Source organism: Cinclus cinclus, chromosome 3, assembly GCF_963662255.1.
Source record: "Cinclus cinclus chromosome 3, bCinCin1.1, whole genome shotgun sequence".
Classification (NCBI taxonomy): domain Eukaryota; kingdom Metazoa; phylum Chordata; class Aves; order Passeriformes; family Cinclidae; genus Cinclus; species Cinclus cinclus.
The window spans coordinates 73,619,306-73,644,108 of NC_085048.1; the positions used below are offsets into that span (position 1 = coordinate 73,619,306).

The window sequence follows — 24,803 nt, forward strand, 5'->3', positions numbered from 1 at the left end:
CTGAGATTACCTGCAGTTTTTTGTTCAGGTTTATCATGACCAATACAATTTCTTCTTAAAGCTAGCCGAAACTTCTATTCAAAGCCTAGATCAAATTTTCTTTCATGGGGTTTAAAATAAGGGTATTGACTCCAAATATTTCCTTAATACCTATGGGGTTTTTGTTTGTTTGTTTTTGTTTTGGGGGTGGGTTTTGCGAGGATGTGCTGACTTTTACAAACTATAAATTATTACATTATTGCATTCTTGTTTTTTCATCTGGAACATCCACCTGTTTCACTTATATGTTGGTCATGTTCTGATATTCCTATTCCACTGCATAGAAACATGATCTTTGGTTTGCAGACATTTCACACATCTGATATTTAGCTTTAATTTAGATTTTGGAAATATTTGAGACTGCAAGTTAGCCTGGTCTTGAGGGACGTGCACTCTGGTGCTGCCTTGGGAAGTTTCAGGGATATGCAGAGAAGCATTAAGAGTTTGGATTGTTTTGGAAGTTCACACTTCACTGCTTGTACTGATGCCTGGGGCTATATTTTGCGCTCTATGTGTTACTACTTTTGCCTAATTAAAATTTTTATTTAGTACAAGACATTGACTTGGTAGGTTTGTTTTGGGGTGTTGGCTGGGGTGGAGAGGTGGCTTGTCTCAATTCTGCTTTGGGCTACCGTGGATAGTGGCCTGAGAATCAAACATTTCAAAATAGGTATAATTGGAAATGTGAATCCATTTACACTTTCAGCATGATGGAAAAGCCCTTGCAGACTGATAGAATATTTTGCAGCCTCTGACTGTGGACTGGTTAGGTCAAACAAACTGGAGAGAGTATCACGAATGTGTTTACTATTGTCTCACATTGCCAATGGAATAGTGCAATAACATTTTTTCTTTTATTAATATAGGACACAGCCCCCAAACAAACTAACCCTGTTACTGAGAACATTCTCCAGTAGAAAGCACTGTAATAATTCCTCTTCATGGTCATGCAGTTGTGTTTTAATGAAGCTGTCAGTCACTACCAAGGAGGGGATACAGAAACATATACTAATTTTACACAGTCTTTGTGAATGAGTTTTGTCTGAAAGCAGGTTTATGTCAAAGTTTTGGATCCAGTAAAATCTTGTCAACCCAGTGATTTGCTGTACCTCAGAAACTTCCTTTGCCCTGGAGGTTGAAACCACATTCTGTGGATTCTTAACTTCAAAACTGAGTGTGCCAAAGATGTGGTTTCTGACACTGACAGAGCATTTATGTGGGCATACTTTCACATCACTTTTTCTCAGAGATTTGTCCAAGTTGGACTTGATCTTTCTGGCTGTTTGCTTCCTAAATTCACCACTATGGGCCCACATCTCATTTGTGGTGACTCAGTTCCTTACAGGGAGCTGGAGGCTCAAGCAGTCTAGGTTAGAAATGGTGATTTGAACAAGAATCCGACCAATATCATTATTGTGACCCTAGCTACATTTCAGTCCACAAATGTTTGTACTGTTGTAATTGTTGGGAGAGCAGGCTGTAACCTGCAGGAATGTTTTGGGCTGGTTTTAGTGCTGAGAAAAAAGTATATAGAATTTCACCTGAAGTATCTAGGTATGCTCCACTGCAAATAAGATGTTTGCTAACCCTAGTGAAACATGATGAAGGAAATAACTTATGAGTTACAAAGCCTTTGAAAACCCTTAAACTTAGATGCTCTAGTGAAACAAAGTGTTATTACTTTTCACAGGAAGAAGGATAACCATTATAAGAGATCAGTACTTGTAAGTGGATCTAATTTGGATAGATGAAATTATTCTGATTTATAAGGCCTAGAAAAATGATTTAGGCTTCTGAGCTATCAGTTAATTAACATGATTTATGCATAGTTTTGCACTTAGCAAAAATATTTTAATGGACAAATCAGTTGTTGGTGATGACTATTTAATAGCAAACACCAAATCATCAATAGTTCTTCTGCAGTATTTGCTGAAGCCATTGGCAGTGAATTATGAAGGAACAACTATTTTTAAACAGAGCTGACCTACTGCTTTAGTTTTAGAGCTGGATCACAGCTTTTCTGAGGTTGAGAAGTATTCAGATGCAAATTATTGTCATTCCTTCTTTAAAAACAAACATTCTTAATTAATCCCTTGCGTAAAAATCGCTGTTATAGATATGCCATTGTAGGAAGTATCCAGTGATGCAAGAGGTCTGGTGTGATTCATCCGCATATTTGCAAGGAGAGTGCCCATCAAAAACACGGAGATAAACAAAAAGCCCACGTCATTTTTCCAAAAGACAATCTTCTCCATCAGAACTCTGCTTGCTGTGCAGTAAGAACACACTTACTCCTGACTCCTGTCAAACCTGAGGCAGCTTTGTGATGAGAAATAGAATTGGCTGCAGTCTCAGGTATTTTATTCCCAAGCAGATATATATTTGTTTTATCAAATTCTGACTTCATTTGCTCTATTCATTTGACCAGTTGATTTATACAGGGCACAGGCATGCTAAGTACACATTTTTGTATATTTTCAAGGCCTCATGCAGGTGAGTCAGATATAAAGCTCAGTGGGGATGTAATTTCTTTACATAACTGGGTATTTACACACTTTACTACAAGGAAATAGCTTTCTAAAGAAAGTTTAGCTCTGTAACTTTGTCAGTAAACCATATGGCACTTAGGAAACCTGAAAGGAAAAGGAGAAAAAAAACAAAAGCCCCCCAGAAAACCAAATAAAAGGCTAGCAAATTTTAGTAATGTAGGTTTTATAATACACAGCAAGTTTCCAAGGAATGATTTACTAAGTGATTCTTCTATACACTGGGGAGAAAGATCTCTTTAATGCTTTTCAGAATTTTAAGTGAAGTACAGCTCTTCTTGCTTTGTCATGCTGCTTCTCTCACTGAGCAGTGGTGCAAGTACAAAGAACTGCTCTCTGCTTATTTCATTCCAAAGGTAGAATAATTCAGGATTTTTTGAACTTTAGCCATTCCTTCCCTCCTTTTGCCATGCCAAGGGAAGGAATGGGGAGAAAAATCTCCATGAAGGTTAGTTAAAACAATCCTAGTAGTTTCCTCCACCTGAGGGCAAGTCAGGCACTGTCTTTCCTGGAGTAGGTCCCAGCTCCTAAAGCTGCTCCAGAATATTCCTATAATGCCGCAAACCACCACTACTGGAGTATTGTGCTTTTATGTTGGTTTCATGCATTCTCTGTATTCTCCTGACCCGCACAATGTACCACTTCAGTCTTGGTAATTTCTGTAGCCAAATTTTAGCCAAGACAATTTCTGTGCTGCAAAGGACAGATATAGCAGCCTGTAGCTTTCTTCCACTCCCTGGAGAACCTCTCCTAAGCCCTGAAGGGTGCCCTGCCCTCTCTGCCCTGTGCCTTCCCTCTCTCTGTGCACTCTTGGCACAGGCAATACTTTGCCTAAGAATGAACATGCCCTTTGAAAAAATCCCTGTATCCAAGAGGAGACATCCTTGTAAATGATACCCCTGCATTGTTCAAATGCAGAGGAAAGGAGTGGAGAAGGCACACCAAAGCCTCAATATGGAGATGAATTCTATTCCCCCGTGTCTGCCAGTTTATCAGATCTGCTATTGACTGGCAGGTGTGACTTCGTCTGTTGTAGTGCCGTGCTACTCCTTCCTGTTATTTTGTGTAGCTCATGAGGCCATTCTCTTCCTTCTCCTACAGATTCCCCAGGTGTTCCTCCAAGTGCCAATGCTCATCATCTTTTCAGAGGGTTCAGCTTTGTTGCCTCTAACTTGGTGCAGGAGCCTGCACAGCAAGATGTGCACAAAATCACTGTTCACCCAATTGTGCAGGTACTGAAGCTGATTACATTTCACATCTGATGTGCAGATATGTATGCGCATAGTGTATTTAAACCACCGAATGTTCTCACTGGTATTTCACAGCTGCCTAGTGTAAGAAGGAGGTGTTTCACATGCAGCATGTAGGTGTTGGAAAATGAGAATTTTTTCTTGAAGCCTTTTATGTATAAAACATTACTCACTACCTTTGCAAAGGAAATAGGAACTGCACTTTTTCACAACTAAAATGAAAAGTGCTTCTCAGTACCTGAAACAGGATTCCAGTTGTGCATGCAGTGCAGGTAATGAAATACTGTTTTTTTCACTGAAGGCATTTCATTCTCAACAGTTTTGCATTGAATTATATGATCCAGTCTGTGCTGGCAAAGAAGTTTGATGATCTACTGCTGTAGGCTTCCAGAGAGCCCAAGCTCCTGGGTGTAAGAGGCCACCACACTCCTGTTGCTCTTGCACAAGAACCTGGGTGTACTCACCTAAACCAGGGTGCTTGATGAGGGAACATGCCAGACATTTGGTTCTTTGCTGCCATTCCCCTAAAAAGATCTATCCAGTTGTACTTTAAGCCAGAAATAAATTGCTACAAAAGGCTTGATACATCAGAGGAGAAGTGAACAGGGAGAAAGAATTGGGCTGCTTAAAGATGCAGCCAAATTTCTCACTAGGAAAAAGCTCCCTCTCCAACCCACAGACACAGGTGTATGTACCTCAAGGGGGCAGACCCTGCCTGTGGTTTTTGTAGGTTTTCATCTCTATTTTAATTATTTACAGTAGAATGTGTCATACTAATAAAGATGCTCTTATGCCGCTCTAAGTGAAGTGTTGCCCAAGCAATTGCATCCCTGAAATGTTATATATATTCCCTTGATTTACTTTGTAAAAATGTGTTGAATATTGACAAATGCACATCTTAAAATTTAGCGGGTTCTGTATGGACTTTGCTAGCAAGGCTACATTTTTAGACAGATGATTCTGGAAGATTTTCAGAGGCGCTGGTCATTTCTTGAGTCCTGGAATGGAATTTAGAGCAAAGCAGCAGATTTGGGGTTCACCACTGAACCAGTCTACCTGCCCATTTTCCAAAGAGCATATGAATTAATTGCTTAAAATAGTAACTTCTCTCTCACACAGAAATCGCAGATATACGTATTCTAGGCAAGACCTCCAGTGATCTGAAGGCACTCCCCATATATAGGGTATCTCTCTTGAATCTATCTCTTGTATCTATCTCTCTCTTGTGAAGCTATTAGTATTTTATGTTATCTGCCCCTCAGTAATTGGAAATCAGTTTATATTGTCAAGATATATGGGCTTGTCAGGAGATTTGGGGCCACAGTTTCCTATGAATTCTAATATATGGTAATTTTCTGCATTCCAAAAAGAGTTTAGAAAATTACAGCGGTTTTGCCACTGCTTCTGCATGGACAATTCCATCTTACAGACTAGAAAAAGGTAGAAAGGGAAGAGACACGTTTACCTGCTTAAGTAAAGATCTTCAGAATTTTGTAACTGGATCTAGAAAAGCTGCTAAGGACAAGAGAGCTCTGTGAAGGAGAGGAGATCAAGCACCTTGCTTTCACATGCCCTTCATGTCCTGATTACCGTGTTTCTTTTGTCTTTCCCTGTAGCAGTTGCACGGGAACAACATTCATTTTACTGATGGATACGAGATCAAGGAAGACATAGGAATTGGCTCCTATTCAGTGTGCAAGAGATGCATTCATAAAGCTACAGAAACAGAGTTTGCAGTGAAGGTAAGAGAGCCTCTGGTAAATGCCAGAAATGCAGCTGACACTGCTCTGCCAGCCTGGGCAGCAGTGGGGGCACTGAATTTTTTTGTTGGCTTATTTCTTGTTGCTGGGTGTTGCTTGGGATTTTTTCTGTTTTATAAGATGTCAGGTTTCATGATAAGTCTTTCATATTTTTTCACACTACAATTCTATCACGTAGAATTCCTCAGTGGAAAAAACCTCTGCTGTCTTGCATGGAAATCCTGTCAATCAGCCATGCTCCTTGCAAACTGAATAATATTTTTAATATATCCTACACTGAATCATCATATTTTTTTTAAATGTCATAAAGAATTATTGCAAAGGTGAAACATGATTTATTCTTCTTTCTCAAGTTGGTCTGACTTTTTTCTAATTAGATGTTTCAGTGAAACATGTGTACTTTGCTTTAAGGAAAAGTTTAGCAATGAAAACACTCATATGTTAGAAAAGTATTTCATGGTTTTGTTCTTGTACCAAAAAGGGACAATATTAGATTATAACATGGAATTTGAAAAGACAGGGGAAGTTATGTCAGATCCTTTCACTCTGTAGCATCTCATGGGTACAGATTGCAGTATGTAGAGAAGTGTATTTACCAAACTTGAGGGCATCTAGCCAACTTCCACTATGTAAATATTTCTAATAAATGAGATTGTCTTTGCAGTTAAATGAGATGATGAGAGCTTAAGGAAGTGATCCAAACTGCAGTTCATGAGATGAATGATCTCAGATAGTCAATAGAATAATGTTGAACATTTTATTTAGTCTTATTTTCCACTACTAGACTGATGGCAAGGCAATATCTATGAAAGTCCATGAAACTTTTCATGTTTCCTCATGATGGCCACAAAAATATGGAAACCACTATTAACCTACAATCTGTTGATGTCACTTTTCAAACAATGGTTGATTTTTCTAGGCCACACCATAATTAGGAGCATGGACTTGCCAGCAGATCTGTGGGTTTGCATATGAATATGCTACTATTTCCATTTCAAATTAATTTTAAAAATCAGAGCCTTTCAGTGCCCAGGTCATTTGTCAACAGATTACATTATGCTATAGTAGGTGTGGGTTCTGTATAATTTAAATACATCCGGGATGAACAAAATGTATACTAAATAGAAGTAATACCTTTAATATTTAATTTATATCAAGTATTGTGCACAGCTTTGTTAGTGTAATACAGCCATTGTGAAACCAAAATAGAAAATCCTCATCCCTTGAGGATGTCCAAGTGCCCAAATCTGACAGCATGCTCAGCAGGCGGGGTGTTTGGGGTACCTCAGAGGATCCAGAGCGAAGTCAAGGCATGGAGACACTCAAAACTCCAGAAGAGTTCAGCACTGTGATTACTAGGTTTATGCTCTTTCCAATTTTTTAAATATTTCCTCTCTTTACTCCTTTCTTCCTCCCTCCACTTCCTGCAACTCTTTTCTTGTCACATAAATATGTCCTGATTTTGACTGCCAGTTTGCAGCATCTCAGTTTCTGACACAGTGTGAGTCAAATGTGTAGCACAGATTTGGGGTTAGGGATGATGGGTTTCTGTTTGTTCTGTTTCCAGCACATTTAGTGCTGCCTTTTTGGTTATTACTCCTACCAATATATTAATTTTACTTTTCTTTCAATTTTATTGTAATTTCATAATAAGATTATATCATTTTGTTGTCAGAGTAGCTCACTTGCAAAAAAATTGCACAATGCCACCCATTTCACGTAATTAGATAGCACAGGAGTTGCAACTGATATTATCATAATTATATATCAGTCCCTTTTGACATGCATCCTTTAACTCTCTCTTATAAAAATCACTGTAATTAGGCTCTCTTCATTTCTTTTAGCAAGTGTAATTTTCTCAGTGTTCTGTAGTGCATAACATTCACAGGAAAAAGCGTCTGCAGTGATAGTTTGTGTGATAGACAGCAGCCCCATTTGCTTTGCACTACCTCATTAAAAGCTCCCTCTTTCAGAGGAACTGCCAACACCTCACAGAACATCATCCTGTCTCCCTCAGGGGAGGCTGGTGATAGGGAAAGAGTTAAGGAAATTATGTGGTGGCATCACTGCAGGAAGACACACACCATGTCGCTGTGCAAATAAATTATCCTTCCACAGAGCCTGCCACTCACCTTGTTTACTATTGTTGTGTGCTGTCTTACTGAGACAGGAGATTACCTGGCCAGAGTAACTTGAGTCAGAGCTACAGACAGAAAAGCAAAACTTTTCCTAGCCCAGAAGCAGAATATATTTATTAAAATGCAAAATACTCCATCCATTTTTCTTTTGCTGGCCATCTGCTACTAATTGGAAGGGGCATCTTATAGAGGTAATTAGATGTCTAGCAGTGCAAAAAAGTTCTTTGCTGGTGTTGTAAAAGCATTTGAAAAGATCTGGAATTTCACTGTTTTCAGAGCTCATTGAGATGAGGCACGTTGCTCACTGAGAAGCTTTTGGAATTTCCCCCAGACATGTCTCTGCACCTGTAGGCAGCTGTACTGCCTCTGTAAATCCAATCATGGAGCCTGATAAAGAAGAGAATTTTCTTGCAACCTATTCCCTCTTCTTCCATGTCATCTGTAAAAATGAAATGCTAATAATAAACTCTAAAGCTATTTCAGACATGCCCTCGGGCTCCTAAGTGCAATATTTCAGAATTCAGACATATCTCCACTTCTGAGAGCATTTCACTACCCTGTGAAAGAGAAAACCCTGTAGACAGTCAGATTTTCTGCAAATTGAGTCTACCCTGAAATTAGTAACCACCTGTCTAGGTTAGTGGTTTAGCAAGTCCACATGTCATATTCTACTTGCACGTACATGCTCTGAGAAGCTTTTAAAATTTTACTCTTAGCTTTCTTTCCATCTCATTCCCAAGTGGAAAAAAAAAGTAAAAGACTCTGAAATACAAGTAAGGATTTGTTCATTTTTCTGAATCTCAAAATATTCTGAGGTGGACGCTTCATAATACCCTGGTAGAAAGAAGAGAGATGGGGAAGAAAGTGTTTCTCCTCTGATGGACCTCTACTGTGTTTCAGATTCTTATGCTATAATATTGATCACCTTGACTACAGCAGGCCTAATGATTTTTAATTGCAAAGAGAACTGGCATTGTCAGTCAGTTACAAACTTCACATGGGTATAAATGGAATGGTGAGGTCAGAAGCAAAGGAAAATCAGATCAAAATATTAAGTCACATTGATATCTATAGAAAATAAGTAAAAAAATGACGCTAGGGGAGATGCTAGGGGTTTCTCTGAGTGGAATAAGGTTTGCAATGGAAGCCTAAACAGATTAAGAGCTCTTGTTTGGAGTTTAGAGTTCTTGGTGAATCAGGTTTTTCAAAACCTCCCAGAGATGTGATGCAATTAGTGTACTCCAAATGTTTTTCTTTTCCTAAAACTATTGCACAGCTTTCAAAGCTTGGAGCACTGGTGAAGCTTTCAAGCTGGGCTTTTGGATGTGCTTCTTATTAATGACAGATTAAGTTAGAAAAGGACTTGATTTCATCTCCCTGTTTCTAAAGGTTTATCTATTCAGATTGACTCCTGACCCCCAGGAGAGATTACTGGTGGATAATAGCCAAGTAGAAATTTCTGCTGCTGGGCCAGTTCTACCCCCAGTACTGCCCCCAATATTGCAGAGGCAGGTGGTTTAGATGCCAGATTCAACACCTTGATGTCAACTGCCTTTTTCTCCAGGCCAAAAGAATATCCAGCTGCTTAAGTCTTGTGGGTTTTTAGTCCCTCTATGCTGTTAGAGGCAAGGCAAAAAACTAGATTGTATATCCTAAACACAGAATATATATTTTTCCCTCCTTTGAAGAAGAAAAATACAGTAGAGATAGTCCCAATTGACAAGTCCAGTTTTGCAGATGCCAATATTACAGTGGAATTTGGGCCTTGAAACACATGTGAATCCCATTACTTTTTCCTATCTCTGTAATGTACTGACCAACTGTTTGGCTCCAGATGTTCCACAGTTGTGAGCAAAGCCAAAGTTTGCAGTCTGTGTCTTCCACTGGGATGCAAGTTAGTTTATGCTAGAGTCCAAGTGAACGCTACAGCTTGTGTATAATTCTGGCAACTGCAAAGCACTGAAAGAACATCTATCTAATATGTTTTGGTGTGTGCAGACTGGAGAGAAAGTGCATTTTAATTAGCTACAAAAATTTGATACCAGCAGAGAAGTGATGTCAGCATGCTATCAATTAATAGAAATCAGTAACTCATGAGAGCTAGTGTTAGAAGGCCTGTGTAATCAAACTGGTTGTGTATGTCTTATTTATTTGCTACTAACAGTGAGTGACATAGTCACCAAAACCCATTTAAATTCCAGAGATTTTTCATCATTTCCTTAAATTTAATTTTCCTCTTCCATTGATTTCTATGGTCTTAATTTGGTTGTTTCTAGGTGGTTGGTATAAGTAGGTAAAATGGCACACTGATCTGAAGGCAGGAGGTTACACAGTAGCATTTAGTGGCTTTACGTTTTCTCTGTAGCCTGTACTATGGTTAGGTCAGGAGTTTAGTGCTGAATGCAGTAAAGAAAATAGGAATCTTACTTAGTTGAACAGGAAAAAAAAAAAAAAAGAAAAAATCAGTCCAAACGTCATTAAATCTCCTTGAAAATTAAAGTGTCTGTAGATCTACAGAGATTCAGAGATTTGCTTAATATTGTCTCTTCTTAACCATAGAAAGTCACTGAAGTGAAACAGACAGTGAAAATTTCAGGGAAAGCTTTGTATCTATTTTTGTCTGTTTGGGAGATACTTAGTGTCTGGTGGAAAATGGATAAATATATCAGTATTTAAATAGGAAGGTCAATGGAAAGTTTGCTGGATGACCTCAGATTTCTTGGCCCTGAGTCTGCCAGCTTGTCAAACCAGCAGATACTCATCCACTGCTTGTCCAACCTTTACCCCCCTCTGCCAGAACATGATACAGAGGTCAGGCCCCAGGGTATGTGCTCCAGTCTCCAGGTCAGAGCCACTGGTAATGCATCCCTTTTAAATTTAGCTTTTAAATTTAGCAGAGGTTACGTGCTGCTGGAGCAGAGCACTATCAGGACTTTGCCAGAGAGGATGGGCTGAGTGGGTATGGATCAGATGCTGAGGTCCTGTCTCAGTTCTTGTTCAGTCCCTAGTAATGCAAACCCCCCTTGACTCTGTGGTGGCTGTCACAGTCAGGTTTGTGCAGGTAGGAGTAGGCCTCTATCACATCTCACATTTGGGAGAAAAAAAAAGGCAACAGGAAGAATATAATGTCATGTATAAGGACCTCGTTACAAAACCTGTTAGCCAAGTGAAGGGAAATAAGAGTGCCAGCTGTGCTTCCAGAAGCCTCTAACTGTCCTTGCTCTTCCTCAAGATGACTTATCAAATTATCTCTGAAGAGCATATCTTTTGCCTCTGCAAGATCATACAAATTATGCTGAAAGATACTTTCCAATATTTTATTGAGAAAGTGTCTCTGACTGCTGTCTTGCCAAAATTTTTAATTCCTATTTGTTTTCCTTCCCTGAGTATGTAATGCAGCTATTCAGTGTCCTCAAATAATTCACAGGATGGAAATACAAATATTTGAATACCAGCATCAGACATGCATTTCATAAATATGTTGCTAGTGGAGTTACAGTTTTATTAATAAAATTCATACACAGACCTATAGATTTCTATCTTACTAACATGCATGCATATAAATGAGTTTTTCTTCTAGTACCTGAGTAGGAATACTAAACCCTGTGAGATCATGTGCTCTTTTGATATCCGTGGTTTAAGATAGAATATAAGTAAATTAGAGAAAATCTATAGTAGAAAATATGGAAGAATTAAAAGACAGGCTCTATCAAGAGAGCTACAAGTATGTGTGATGTAAGACAGACAAAACCTCAGTGGGATGCAATCAAAATCTATAAATATCTCTAAGGTGATATAAATGATGGATGACAGCCATTTGGCTGCTAAAGACAGCAAGGGAAGACAGAATGTCTTGAAGCTAAAAAAGAGAATTTAAGGGGAAAAGAAGTCTGATTGTGAGAGCAGTTGGTAAAGAAAACTCTTCAAGGAAATGACCAAGATGTCTTCCCCTTCACATGCCAGGCAGCTGGATTTGTCATATTAGTGTAAATGTAGCCTTACAAAATGCAGGGTCAGAGGTACAAGACCCCTTCCTACCTTGATAAACTACAGAGAACATTTAGCTGTTTTTCTCATGAAATTTGGTTTATAAAGCTGGGCATCAGGAAATAACGTGGTCCAGACACTTAGGCAAAAGATGGTTTTGTCTGTCTGAAGCACACTCAAGCTTTTTGGCAGTGGGGCACCAAATTCGGTAGCCTGTAGGGTGCCATTCAAGAGATACAGGCTTTAGAACAGATTTAAGCACAAATCTTTGTCTTTCGAATTGGCATAGGGAGGGCTGTTTTCTAGAGTGCTCTGCAAAGAAACCAGCATTAAAAGCCCTAATAAGGGTTAGTTACCATACTAAGAGAGACTGCAAACAGCATTGAGGGGTCCTCTTGATGTGATGGAAAGAGAAAATGATTTACAGTAAAATAGATGAAGCAGCAAAGGGTGTTAGAGTATTGTTGTCTATGATGATTTTACGTCTGACCTGTGAGAGTATTTTTAAAGACTTTCTTGGTTTTCCCATTTCAAAAAGTTAATCAAAGGGCCTGACTTCCACCCTGGACCGGGGTCATTCTGTACACTCACCATAACAGGAGGCAACATAGCACATTTTATATGGTGTCCTCAATTTTTAAGATTTGAGTTTTCCAAAATTCCTGCAAAACTTCAACAGGCCTCACTTTTCTACTGTTTTGAGTGTGTTCAGATAGGAGTTGGACTCAATGATCCTGATGGGTCCTTTCCAACACAGCATATTCTGTGATTCTATGCTTTCTGACACTCTCCTCATAGAAATAAGTCAGTTTTCCAAGGAGACACTGCTTGAATAGGCAGAGACCTTCAGCTACAGCTTCAGAAAGGTGCAGAGTGCTGCTGGAAGGATGTGGGAGAAGGCAGGGCAGAGAGGCAGGAGTAACATTTCTACAACTAACCAGCCTTTTTCTACCAGCAAGAGCCATTGCTGACTTTTGGGGTAAATGGGGTCAAAATGTTGCTTAAATTCTTAACAAAATAATCAAGTAGAAATACAGAAATGTGTGCAGGCCACCTCTTAATCTCAGCTTCAAAGAAAATCTTAAATTGTGTAGTGGTTGTACATCTCTGGTTTAAGGATTCCTGCAGTTTCCTTCCTGTTTTGTCACAAAGCTCTCAGTGTCTCTTTCCTTGGCAGGTCTGAGCCTCTGAAGAATGTTAGAATCTGGTATTTCTCTCTGCTAACTAGATCTTTTCTGAGACCAGGATCAGGCAGCAGTTTTTCTACAGCTTAATAATATCATGTTTCTCTTCGCTAACTTGCTTGCCAAATACCTAAAGTATTGTGGACAGAATTTGGTCCTTTGTGCCTCTGTTTCTCTTTTGGGGCTATTCAAAGTATATTTCTTGTATTTGTCTTCGATGCTGATGTAATAATTTTTCCCATTTATAAGTTCTGGATATGATGCACTGGTTTCCATCCCTGGAAGTTTTCTACAGAAGTTTTCTATAGAAGGTGAGAGCAGCATTGCTGTTATTTTTCAGACTGAAAACTCATCAGTCTGAACCAAGGATGTGTGCTGGGCAGAGCAGACTGAAACACAATGCAGAGCCTTTCCCACCAAACTATTCTGCTTCCAGAACTGAAGACTTCTCCCTAAAATGAGCTTTTCTGTTTCACGGGTGCTAGTGAAATAAATTTGTTAATGTTTCTGCTCTGCTTGGGAAAAGTGTGCTACCGTATAAGTGCTAATTAGCAAGAGCAGTTAATTAACACTTCCAGCTGACAGCTTAGGAGTGCTAAGTCAGCAAACACTGTAAGCAAGTGGGCATGCTCTGTGTGCAGGAATGTTCAATGTCTCACCTGCACAGCTCGATCAGATGGGCAGCCCTTATTTCAGAAAAGTATTGCTAATTAGGCCTGATTCTTCTAATAGTAATTTTTCACTATTTTCCTGAAAGATTTAAGCATGGATGGAGGGAATGACTTTCTGAAGCTAATCAAAACTAATAGAACAGCAAATAGTCCCTCTGAAACTATTAGACTTGGAACAGTTCTCCTTGGAGACCTCTTAAATGTAAAATTATACCATGTTCTTTTAAATAATATTAGCCTTTCTGCAGTGATTTTCATCCAGCTTGAGTTATTTGACATCAGAAAAGGAACCAAATTAAAACAGATGCTTGGCATGAGTAGAGCTTATTTTTAGAAGGAAATATTACTGAAATGGAAACCTGTATATTTTTCCAGCAGCACAGAACTGCAGAACCCTCTCTCTCTGTGACACTTTCACTGGAATTAATATTGTAGATTAAACTGTCAGGTTAAAGTCTCTGTGTGCTGTCACACCTCCTTTTTTCAGAAGAGAAACAAATGCCACCTATAGTCAGTTCCACTAGTGATTCCCTGACTTTTCAAATACAACACAATGCAGATATAATGTGCAAAGGAACACAAAATTCATTCTCCTTTTGCTGATCCCTCCCTTCCCAGAAAAGGAAAGGATTTTTACAGAGACTATCACATCACACTATGTAATGAATTTGTTCTTAAAGGAGATTAACCCTTGCTTACTCTCCAAACAAGCTATAGAAAACACTGTATATAACAGAAAATAAAGCTGCTTTAAAAAGCATAGAAAATTCTCTTCGTCCTGCATGCTTTTTTCACAAAGCCATTCAAAGTTCCCTAATGCTGGTCAAAAGGAGCTTCACATTATCCCATTGCCTAAATACGCTGGCAGCCTCAGGTGTGGCTGTACAAGGCATGACAATGCCCAGTGTCTCCCCTGCTACTTTCTACTGGACTTCGTGTTGCTGCAGCTGGAGCAGCAGATTGGGACTGTACCAGTAGCTCAGCTGCTCCAGTTCACACTCTGGTATCTCAGTTCCAGCTGCCAGGAAAGGTCACTTGGGGCAGTTGAAGACAAGGCAGAGGCTGATCCTATTTGGTCCTGGTGGCAAAAAGAGCTATGTCTTATGCCTGTACAGTATGACAAACCAAAACTCCTAATTCAGAGCTACTCGACCAACTTTTTATCCATTCCTGTGCTGCAGGGTGTACCTCCAATGCTTCCCCATGTTTGTGGGATTTGTTGTGGAATGAATATATAAAATAAAACAGAGAAGTTTTGCTGCAGTCCATGGTCATGGTACACACCACATGGTGTTAAGTGTTAAACCTCTGTGACAGAGTTGGGCACATTCAGCTTCCCTGGGAAGGGAGGTGTCTACCACCACCCATTTCACTTGACATGATCAGACAGCTTTTGAGCCCCATTCCACTTAAAGAGAAAAATCAAGTTAGAGCTAAGCAAATGTTTTAATGCAGTCTTGTTTGGTCATTAAAGATGCACAAGGTCCTTTCTCCCCAGCACAGAAAGACCCAACAGAGCAGTTTCCTTGCTGCTAGCTCCAGCATAGCCTGGCCAGATCCCCATATCACTGCTCTTCCCATCAGTGCATCTCAGGTTTCTTTTCTGTCCTTTTTCTCACTCTCTTGCTTCTCTCTCACCTTTTCTTTTAGGCTGTTCATTTTCCAGACAGCAAAGACAGTTAAACTGTCTCCTCCCACCTCCTGCTTTTTCCAGTCTCACAACTGTAGTGATGGAGAACTCCATGTGAGAAACACAGCCATTCTCCATTCTTCTCATGCACAGTCATACAGGTTAATTCCAGTGTTGGAAAAGGCAATTTGTATTAGCAGGGCTGGTTCACTGAAAGTGGATTAGGCAGTGCTCACACATACTGTTTCTTTGGCAGGGCTGTAAAGGCTGTAAGTCCCAGCTGGTGGGTGGTATCAAACAGCTGAAGGCTCCAACATCTGCTAATGGCATAACTGGGTCCAGAAGAAGAGATTTATCTACACGGTTGAAAGCATGCAAATACCTTCACAAAAAGGCAACAAGCAAATATATATATACTGTCTCTTTAGTTGCTGTGCCAATTTCAGCAAGGTTTTACCCACACAGAATTTTACTGATAATCTCTTTTATACTCATCAGTCTGCTCTGGCAAGGCTAAGTCCATTGAAAATCCATTAGTGAAGAAGAATTATTTTTTCCATGCAGAAGACTTGTAAAAGGACTTGTAAAATCTGGACAGATGCATTAATTGGGATTTTGAAAATATTCTATCCTGCTCCTTTCTTCCTTAATAGAGGAAGTGTTCAGTATTGTCCTTTAAAGGAGCTTGACTCATTTTAAAATATCATGAGGTTATTACCCTAAATCCCACTGAGGAAAGAAAGTGCACCTTTTCCTTTCAGTTAGTCACAAAGGATGTAATAGTTAAAGAAAAAACAAATCCCCTATCAGAACAAAGGACACTATTGACCATGCTGAGCCCATTTTACTCTGAAATTCTTTCATACTCTATTTGACACAGATGAGTTTCTGAACAATCCCTGGGTGTCCAATGGAGAGAAAAAAAGTCTATTTGCTTTATGGCTCAGTTTCTTTCTCTTCTGAAGGGCAATGGACGACCCTTGTGCGTCATAGCTCTTCTGGGCCAAGGTACAGGAGAGCTCATGTTACATTTTCAGTTAAGTTACCTATGCATTGTGGTGGCTTTCTGAGTTGGTCTTCTTCACCACGCATCTAAAGAGAGAAATAGAAAAGTAGCATCGTTATATGTTACTCAAATTATCAGGGCTGGTAACTGAGATCTCTTATTTCTGGTATAGAGAGTGTCTATATGTACATTTTAGTTGAATTCAAATAAGAATAAGTGTCCAAAAAAAAATACATAATTGCTTGCACAGGAAGAGCTGTAGGAGGTTCATGTGCTCTCCCAGAAAGGAACAGCGAAAAGCTGTATTCATGCAAAATACAGAGTCTCAGAGAAAACAGGGACCAGGGCGGCAATTTTTATTTTTTACCACAGGAAACTCTGGGTGGGTTTAGCAACTCACCAAAAAAACTCTCAGAAAGTGTTGTGAAGTCGCCATCCCTGGAGGCATTTAAGAGATACGTAGATAAGGCAATTTGGTTTAGTGGTGGACTTGACAATGCTGGGTTAATTTTTGGACTTGATCTCAAGAGGTCTTTTCCAACCTGAATGATTCTATGACTTTGTGGAAAAGAAGATCAGGAGAACTGAGTTTTGCAGTGGAGCTGTGGGGCATATTTAATGGACTGCTGTGGCTATTGCAACATATAAATAATGAAACTGTGGATACTGCAGCCAGACTGAACTGCAGAGGGAGTTCTGTTGAAGTTGCAGCAAACACCTCCTCTGCTGCTTTAGCAATCATGGGCCAAGTGTAAGTCACAAGCACACTGAAGAAAGGCATTGTCAGGGTGACAATCCCTTGCTGTGGAGGAGAAAAATGGTTCTGGTCTGCCCAGTCAGACTGCCCAGGGACTGAAAGAAATTTTGCAGGTTCCTTCACAGCTCTGACAGTGATTTGTGGTGCAGTTTGAGGCAGCTTGTCCATGTAATCAGTGTATCACAGGTTGTGCACACATTAAAACAAAAGCATACATGTTTAATGGGACTGTCTTGCAATTTGTATTTACATTGCATATTGTGAATTAGAAGCGTTAAATTTCATCTGCTGCTGTTACTACTACCTCAGTAGCAGAGTGCTTCAGGTCATGTTTGTTTTAGTTTTGTCTATAGCTGAGACTGTTTTTTGTTTGGATTTTTTTTTAGGCCACATATATGCGTTTATAGTCCTGCATTATTAATAGTCACTTAAAATTTTCCACAGCTCTGGATATTTCCTTTGACAGGGAAATGCAACGGAAAAGGAATCTGGAATGCATAGCTTGCTACAGCAGCATAGTGATAGTGGTATTTCACACTGATGGCAATACCTGCCACAAAAGATTCTGCTTCTTTGTACAAGGCAGGCAGATGCTAACAGGGGCACATGTGAATTACTCCAGTAACTTGACAAGAGGTTTATCAGTGTAGCCAAGGACGTGGCCCTGAGGATCTTTTTGTATGTTAGGCTTACTGGTTGAGTGGAACGCACTCAGTCACTGTGGCTGTACTTACGTGGAGTCAGTTGATCAGGGCTTCATTGACTTCTTAAGAATGTCTCAACTAAACTGTGAGAACAGCAGCAGAAATTTTTATTTCGTTCACCCATTCTTGAGGTCTTCCTTTATTTATTCAAATCTGCACAACAACCATTTACCTGCATCAGCTGCCTGTTGCACTTTCATTTGTCACACTTCTATCAATTCAGAATCAAGGCACTGATATGGCTTCAGAGGCATACCTGAGCCATGGACAACTACTGACCATCATTATCACTGCACATACATGCCTGTCATGGTAACTGTGAAACCTCTGATTCATATCAAGTTATGCATTATTATGGCTAATGCATAAGATTCTACTCATTTACTTGAATTTGTATCACCATAATTAAAATGTGAAAAATGCATGCATGTTATAAAAAAGACAGGCATTTATCCTCATTAGCAAAAGAGGTTTTTAAAAAGCTATTTTTTTCCCTGCTTACACCATCATTTAAAATCTGTGCTCTGTGCCTAGTTCTTGGAGAAACTAACTACATTTAAGTTTGGAAGCCTTGAAAATGCCACCCATTCCACTTTGATAAACCTGTTATTCAAAATTACAGCTGTTGTTTTCTAGCAATAATGCATAGAGCCAAAATGGTGTACTCCTAATGCATTTCTTGTAGAATGAGTCTTTCACCATGTCCTGTGTAGTTACTTTTGAGATTCCAAAGTGCAGAGATTTCCCTTAAGATTATTTTTTGTTCCATATTTATCATTGAAATCTGCAAAGTGAGAAGCATTAATCAGTTCTCTCAGCTGAACAAATGACTAAAGCTCTTTGTCTGACATGCCAAATATAGGTACCAGAATCACGAAAGAGAAGTTAGTGCTCTTCTGATAGCTGGCTTTTCATGCAGTGATACTGTCTTAGCAGCAGGTATCATGTTTTTCTAAGACCTGCAGTACAGAACTAAAAAGTTTGCATGTCTTACTATATTTTCTAATAAGGCAAAAGATGCTGACTACATAAATGTGATCTATGAAGCAGATTTCTTTCCAGTTTAGGAATGGGTAGAGAGTTTGGTTAGATGGCCAAAAACAATCTCTGATCACCCTGTTGTTCACTACAATGGCTTGGCCTAAAGAGCCAAGTGATTACCCATAGTTTCAGTTCAAATCTCCCCTGACAATAAATGTCCATACATTTTAATTTCTGACAAATACATATGAAAATTAATTTCTATTAATTTATCAGCATATATACAAGCATATGATTCCATCAATTTTTTATGTCAGAGAGGTCATTTTAAAACTACGATTATTTTAAAACCCTCAGTGTTGTTCGATTTCTAAATGACATTTCTTGTAAATGCCATTATTTATGGGTAAACAGAACTGTAGGCATCAGAAAGAGGGTCTACGCCTTCAGAATCTAAACTAATTATTGCTCCATCTGGCTTTGGCAGACAGTCAGCATGGCTCTCATTTGCACATGGTTTGAGCTGTCCTCTCCCAGAATAATGATTAATAGAAGAATTTTTAATAGTAATTTGTTTAAACTGTAGGAATTTGTTCTTTTGTGCTTAGTGCTGCTAACTGGTATTTGACTACACTGTCCTTCATCTATTCCAGATAATTGATAAGAGCAAGAGAGACCCCTCTGAAGAAATTGAGATACTCTTGCGATATGGACAGCATCCAAACATCATTACTCTTAAAGATGTGAGTAGTCTTTGAGCACTTCAGCATTAAATGATTTTCACCTTACAGTCAGGCTTGCTTATTAGCCCATGTCTGGAAAATTCTTCAGTTGAAGATCCGAGCTAAAACCAGACCCATTTAAATCAAAGATCAAAACATGACTTGGCAAGTTACTGGATAGAGTTTGGAAAGACTGGTCAAGCTATGCATTCTCCAGTTACTATTTAAAAAACTGTAAATAAAAACAAAGGGGCACAGAGCTGGAGAATGAAAAAATGGGTTTGGGTTTGCAGCACTATTTAAAAGGAGATCTCCCTAGCTGGGTATTTTGGGTCACTGCTGAATACACACAGTGGTGCTGCTCAACAGGGGGATGATCTTTCTCAAGAAGCAGCCATTCCTGTGCAGCCTGTGTAATCTGCTTTGCTGGGAAGAGCAGAGCTCACAGAGTCACTAGGATTTCCCTCTATAGTGTTTTAATGCCAGGGACTATTTGCCTTCTACTCTCACAACCTGAGAAGTCATTAAGGTATTTTTCTTCAGCATTTCGTATGAAAAATAATCCTTCACTATGCTTAAATGAAGTAATGGCCTTTAGTCAGAGGTGTTTCACTGTAGCTGCCTGAAGTCCCACCTAAGATTGTACACACCATGTCAGATTCAGAGTTCACAGAACAAAATTCTGCTGTCTCAGTGGCCAGTACATTATGGTTTAGACCTTAGAGAAGTATATAAGAATTTCTTAATCACATGCCCTCAGGGAAGTCTCACCTAATTCCTAAGGAGTATCTCAAAATCTGTGCAAAACAAGTTTTAATATTCTTTTCTAAAAACATACAGCATTGATGACTATAACACTGCCTATTATTGCAGTCCAGATAAAGGATGATGATATGAAAATGGTTGTCCTCCAATTTAAATGTAAAATGTCTTTTATCAACTGCCATTGACATTGAATGTAAATATGTCTTGCAGCTGATATCAACAATATATTCATCAGAATTGCAAATGTAAATTATATAATATCATTAGATGCAAGTGTTGGCCAACAGCTCTTTAGCTGATCATGAGTCAAAGGGAAATATTGATATTTGAAATGGCAAATGTTACCCTGTGGAAGTGGAAAGAGAGAACACTACTGAGAAGAATGCTTGGGTGAGAGCCAGCAGACATGTGAAGCTGTGTGGAGTGGTGCTGTTTTTAACAGCTGAGCCTGCTCTGTTGGCATGATAGAAAACCAGGAAAGCTACATTTCTATGTGGACAAATCAGCAAGCTGCTACAGACACCAGAAAAAAAGCAATTATTTAAGTAATTTTATACAGTTTTCTTTTTAGTTGTTGAGCATTAAAAAGCCCATTTCCCACATATTTTCTGAAAATTTCTTCTTGCAACTTCACACACAAGCAAGCCAACACTGTGATTAGAGGACCAACCTTTACCAGGTTGATGGGTCCAAGCCGTGTATTTATTGTGTTACTGCTCCAGGTCTATGATGATGGGAAATTCGTGTACCTGGTGATGGAGCTGATGCGGGGTGGCGAGCTGCTGGACCGCATCCTTCGGCAGAAATGTTTCTCAGAGCGGGAGGCCAGCGCTGTGCTGTGCACCATCACCAGGACTGTGGACTACCTACACTCTCAGGGCGTAAGTACTGATTTTTCTGGCTTAGCTGCATCAGCCTTCTTAAAAATCAACTTCTTGAAATAGCAAATTGTTGTGATTTTGTTTTTATGAAATGTAAATATGTTTCTCCCCCGCAAAAAAAAAAAAAATCCTACCTCCATATTTATAATGACATTTGATTTGTGAAATAAGGTCTTTGGCTTTTTATCCATTTTCCGCTGAACTGAAGCATGTCAAAGTAGTATTTTCTTTCCAACACTACAGTGATTTTCAAGTTCATGTACCTTCTTGAGATATCAGTTGTTTACTTTTTATCACAATCATTATTGCAGGACCTGAACTTTTAGCAACACTGGTAAGGTAGCTGAATCAGCAGACAGGTAGAAAATCAAAAGCTCAGCTCTCCAAATGAAGTGGCAGTTTGAGCAACTGATGGGAAAGACTTCTGACATGCTGTTAAAATCTGACTTTTAAAGTCTATCTCTTTATATACAACAGTTTGAAAATCTCTCCTTTTCAGGGACAAGCAGTTTGGATAGCTAGTCAAATATTTACTGCTTTTCCTGCTTCATGGTTAAAACAAAGTGCATTTTGTGCTTTGGCTTCTATGCTTTCATCATAAGTTTTCAGTTTTGCTGTAACAAATAAAGGCTGTTTTCCTGCCACTGAAATTCAGCATGTCTGGTAAAACATGCAGTCACATGAAATTGTGTGAATACATTTTGGAATTAGGAAAGAAACTAATCCTTCCTTTCAGGTGTGAGCCATTCACATGGACAGTCACAAGAAGAACTTTATATGCTTTCCTTCCGTTATGTGATTTATTCCTCACCTTTTAGTTGAGTATTCAGGACCATCAAGCTCCAGGAGACTCTACCACCCAGAAAGCCCACTTTGACCACCCTCGGGAAGTTGTCTCCTCTTAGAGCAGCAGCCTCCATCTTAATACACCTGCAGAGGCTGTCAGACATTTTGTTTCTCATTTTAACAGATTTTAATTTTTTCCCCTTCGTTTATCCAAGGCTTTTAAGTAACTTTTTTTTCCAAAACTTAAATATTTTCAGCATGAGCTCTTGACTGACCTCAACCAGCAGACCAGAAATGGCAGCCAAGCCCAAGTGCTCCCTGACCTCCTCTTCTCACTTGTTTCTCACTGTTCTTTCTTAAGGTGGTACACCGAGATCTCAAGCCAAGTAATATCCTCTACATGGATGAGTCAGGAAACCCAGACTCTATCAGGATCTGTGACTTTGGGTTTGCCAAGCAACTCAGAGCGGAGAATGGGCTGCTCATGACTCCCTGCTACACGGCCAACTTTGTCGCTCCTGAGGTAGGATCACATTTCAAAGCCTGCAGCAGTAATTGTGTCCTAGGAAGCAGTCCTTCCTCCCTTGCTGCCTTTATAACAGGACCAAGGCAGAAACCAGGCTACTGGCACTTGCACAGCCTCTATTACCATAACTTTCCTGTTCCTGGTCCTGTCACGGCAGTTGTTTTTCTCCTGACAGAAGCTGGTGTCTGGCTTGGACTGGTGCACACAATGCTTTGGCTTATTATTGGGATTAATACATTTTTTTCTCTAGCTGCTTCTGATCAGACTGCTTTCCCTCCAGTGCACTGCATCAGAGCAGGATTAAGGCTTAAGAGGGAAATCTTGATGTCAGGTTGCCCAGAGATGTTGTGGAGTCTCCTTCTCTGGAGATACCCAAAAGCCATCTGCACACAATCCTGAGTGTTCTAGGGGACCCTGCTTGAGCAGGGAGGTTGAATTATGTTACCCTTCCACCCTTAACCATTCCATGATTTAAGACATAACTGAAAAGAAAAATCCTTGCACTAAATCCTTACTCTGCTGAAATCAGTGAGAGCTTTATTGTTGACTTCACTGAGCTAAAGAAACATCTCTCCTCTTGGGCTCTCCTAGTACCAATCCCCCCTATTCTGGGGGGAGTATGAAATACTTACTCATTTTTACAGGAAAGTGGAGAAAGACCAAATAGCTTATCCCAAGCACAGGGAGAGGTGGCTATGCATCACTGGCAGGTGCTGCTCATTTCATGCAGCCCTGCAAGAGTGGACTTGGGTCATATGGCTGTTCCATGGCTCGGGCTCTTTGCTGTATTTGACCCATGAGATGTTCATATCTGCTTCCTCACAATGAAGGAGCAAGAGATTAATTTCTTGGATAATTACCCATTTTTTGGAGTGATGAAAATCAAAAATTTTAGTACTTGCAATACACTACTTCAAATGTGTGTCTCCCTTTGTTTGTTTTGTTCCTTACAAGAAAAACAAAAAAAACACTGTCTTTCAATACTTCATCTGTTCTCTACTATCAAATACCCGTGTCTCTCCATTGGTATTATCTAGCAATCTTTTTTCTCCCTAGGTCTTCTCTTTCCCACATGCAATGTTCATCTGTGACTGGGAAGAGAAAAATAGGATTATCTTTCTGTAAAAGATCCTTTCATGATACCAAAAATTACAGGAATCACAGCCTTCCAACATCAGAAGGAAAATTTGTTATATAGGGACCATTGCTGGGGCAGTATAAATTCAAAACAGATTTTTCTTCAGCAAAAAAAGCCCTTCCATTGCCAAGACAGATTGGTTTGGGGTATTTATTACGGGTTGGTTAAGCTTCCATTTTAGAAATGGGAATGAGCTGTTTAAAATTTCTCAAAGTAGATTGAAAAAGTTGTGTGGCACCACAGCCATTCACTTTCTAAACCACAAAAATAATCCTGTTTGCAAGATTTGAAGCACCCAGATTTCCTTCAAGGTACAAGGTGCTTAAAATAGGTGTATCTGTTTTCATGGTGGGCTAATTTGTATAGTGTCTGTAACGCAAACATTTCAGCCAGTTTCAGATTGGGCTCTTCTGATTGGAGCTGAAAGTAGAAATTACACTCCCAGACATTTGTGATGAGTAAGACAGGCCCTGCTAATGCAGGAGACATTGGAGATTAATTGAAACATTACCAGAACTGGCAGAGAGATTGCATAAAGTCTTAAGTGCTTTTATGTTTTACCTGTGATATAATGCTGCCCTCCAGCCTAGATTTGACTTTCACATTCCCTGAGTTCGACTGCAACGTTTGCCACATGCTCATGAAACTAATTAAGGAGGCAGAAAGTCAGCTGAGCTGGTGACAAAGAGGGCAGTGACCGAAGAAGGAGGACATGTTTACCCACTTGTATCTCGCTTTATTTTGGAGACAGTCGATTTGGGGCTCAGGAGATAGCACGAGCAAAGATGAAGGCTATCTGAAAGAGGCACGCTGCCACCTAGTGCAAGTCATGCTGCAAGCCAGGAGGAAAGAGCCAGGCGGTTGTACTACTGATGCAGTAGGCTGTTTCTGGATAAAGTAAAAATATTGCATTCTGCAGTTTTACTACAGAATTCGTGAAGAAATACTGCTTTGTGATTTGAATTTGTGAGGTTTTTTGTTTCCTTTTGTACTGTTCGCATCTCTGATTGTTACAACTGAGAAAAACCTCTATTAACGCTGTTAACCCAGTAAGTCAAAACCTACAGAAATAAAAGGGGGTTGGACAAATATCTGAGCCATTCTCAGAACTGAATGAACCCAAGGTATCATTATTTCCAGGACATCCATTATCCTTTCAATGTCCAGATATGGTGTGGAAGAACCATAAGAAACAGTTTCTGCCTCTATTTCAGATCCCACTAAGTTCTAGAAGTGACCGATCATTTTGGGGTTGTGTAACCACTTGCTTATCAACCCACTCCACTAAGTATCATTGCTGCCCCATTTTTCTGTCACCTTAGACTTGATTGT

General features: G+C 39.5%; 1 protein-coding gene across 3 annotated transcripts in view; it reads left to right on the forward strand.

The window, feature by feature from the left end:
- The window catches only part of RPS6KA2 (ribosomal protein S6 kinase A2), a 265,195-nt gene that overhangs the window by 234,670 nt on the left and 5,722 nt on the right, over nucleotides 1–24,803 (forward strand). For 2 of the 3 annotated variants that reach the window (XM_062489163.1, XM_062489164.1), the window contains 5 exons: nucleotides 3,687–3,817; nucleotides 5,452–5,577; nucleotides 19,307–19,396; nucleotides 20,863–21,021; nucleotides 22,169–22,330. In XM_062489163.1, the coding sequence (XP_062345147.1) occupies nucleotides 3,687–3,817; nucleotides 5,452–5,577; nucleotides 19,307–19,396; nucleotides 20,863–21,021; nucleotides 22,169–22,330 (668 nt within the window). The remainder of the gene's footprint in view (nucleotides 1–3,686; nucleotides 3,818–5,451; nucleotides 5,578–19,306; nucleotides 19,397–20,862; nucleotides 21,022–22,168; nucleotides 22,331–24,803) is intronic. The other variant, XM_062489165.1, reaches the window with a different exon arrangement.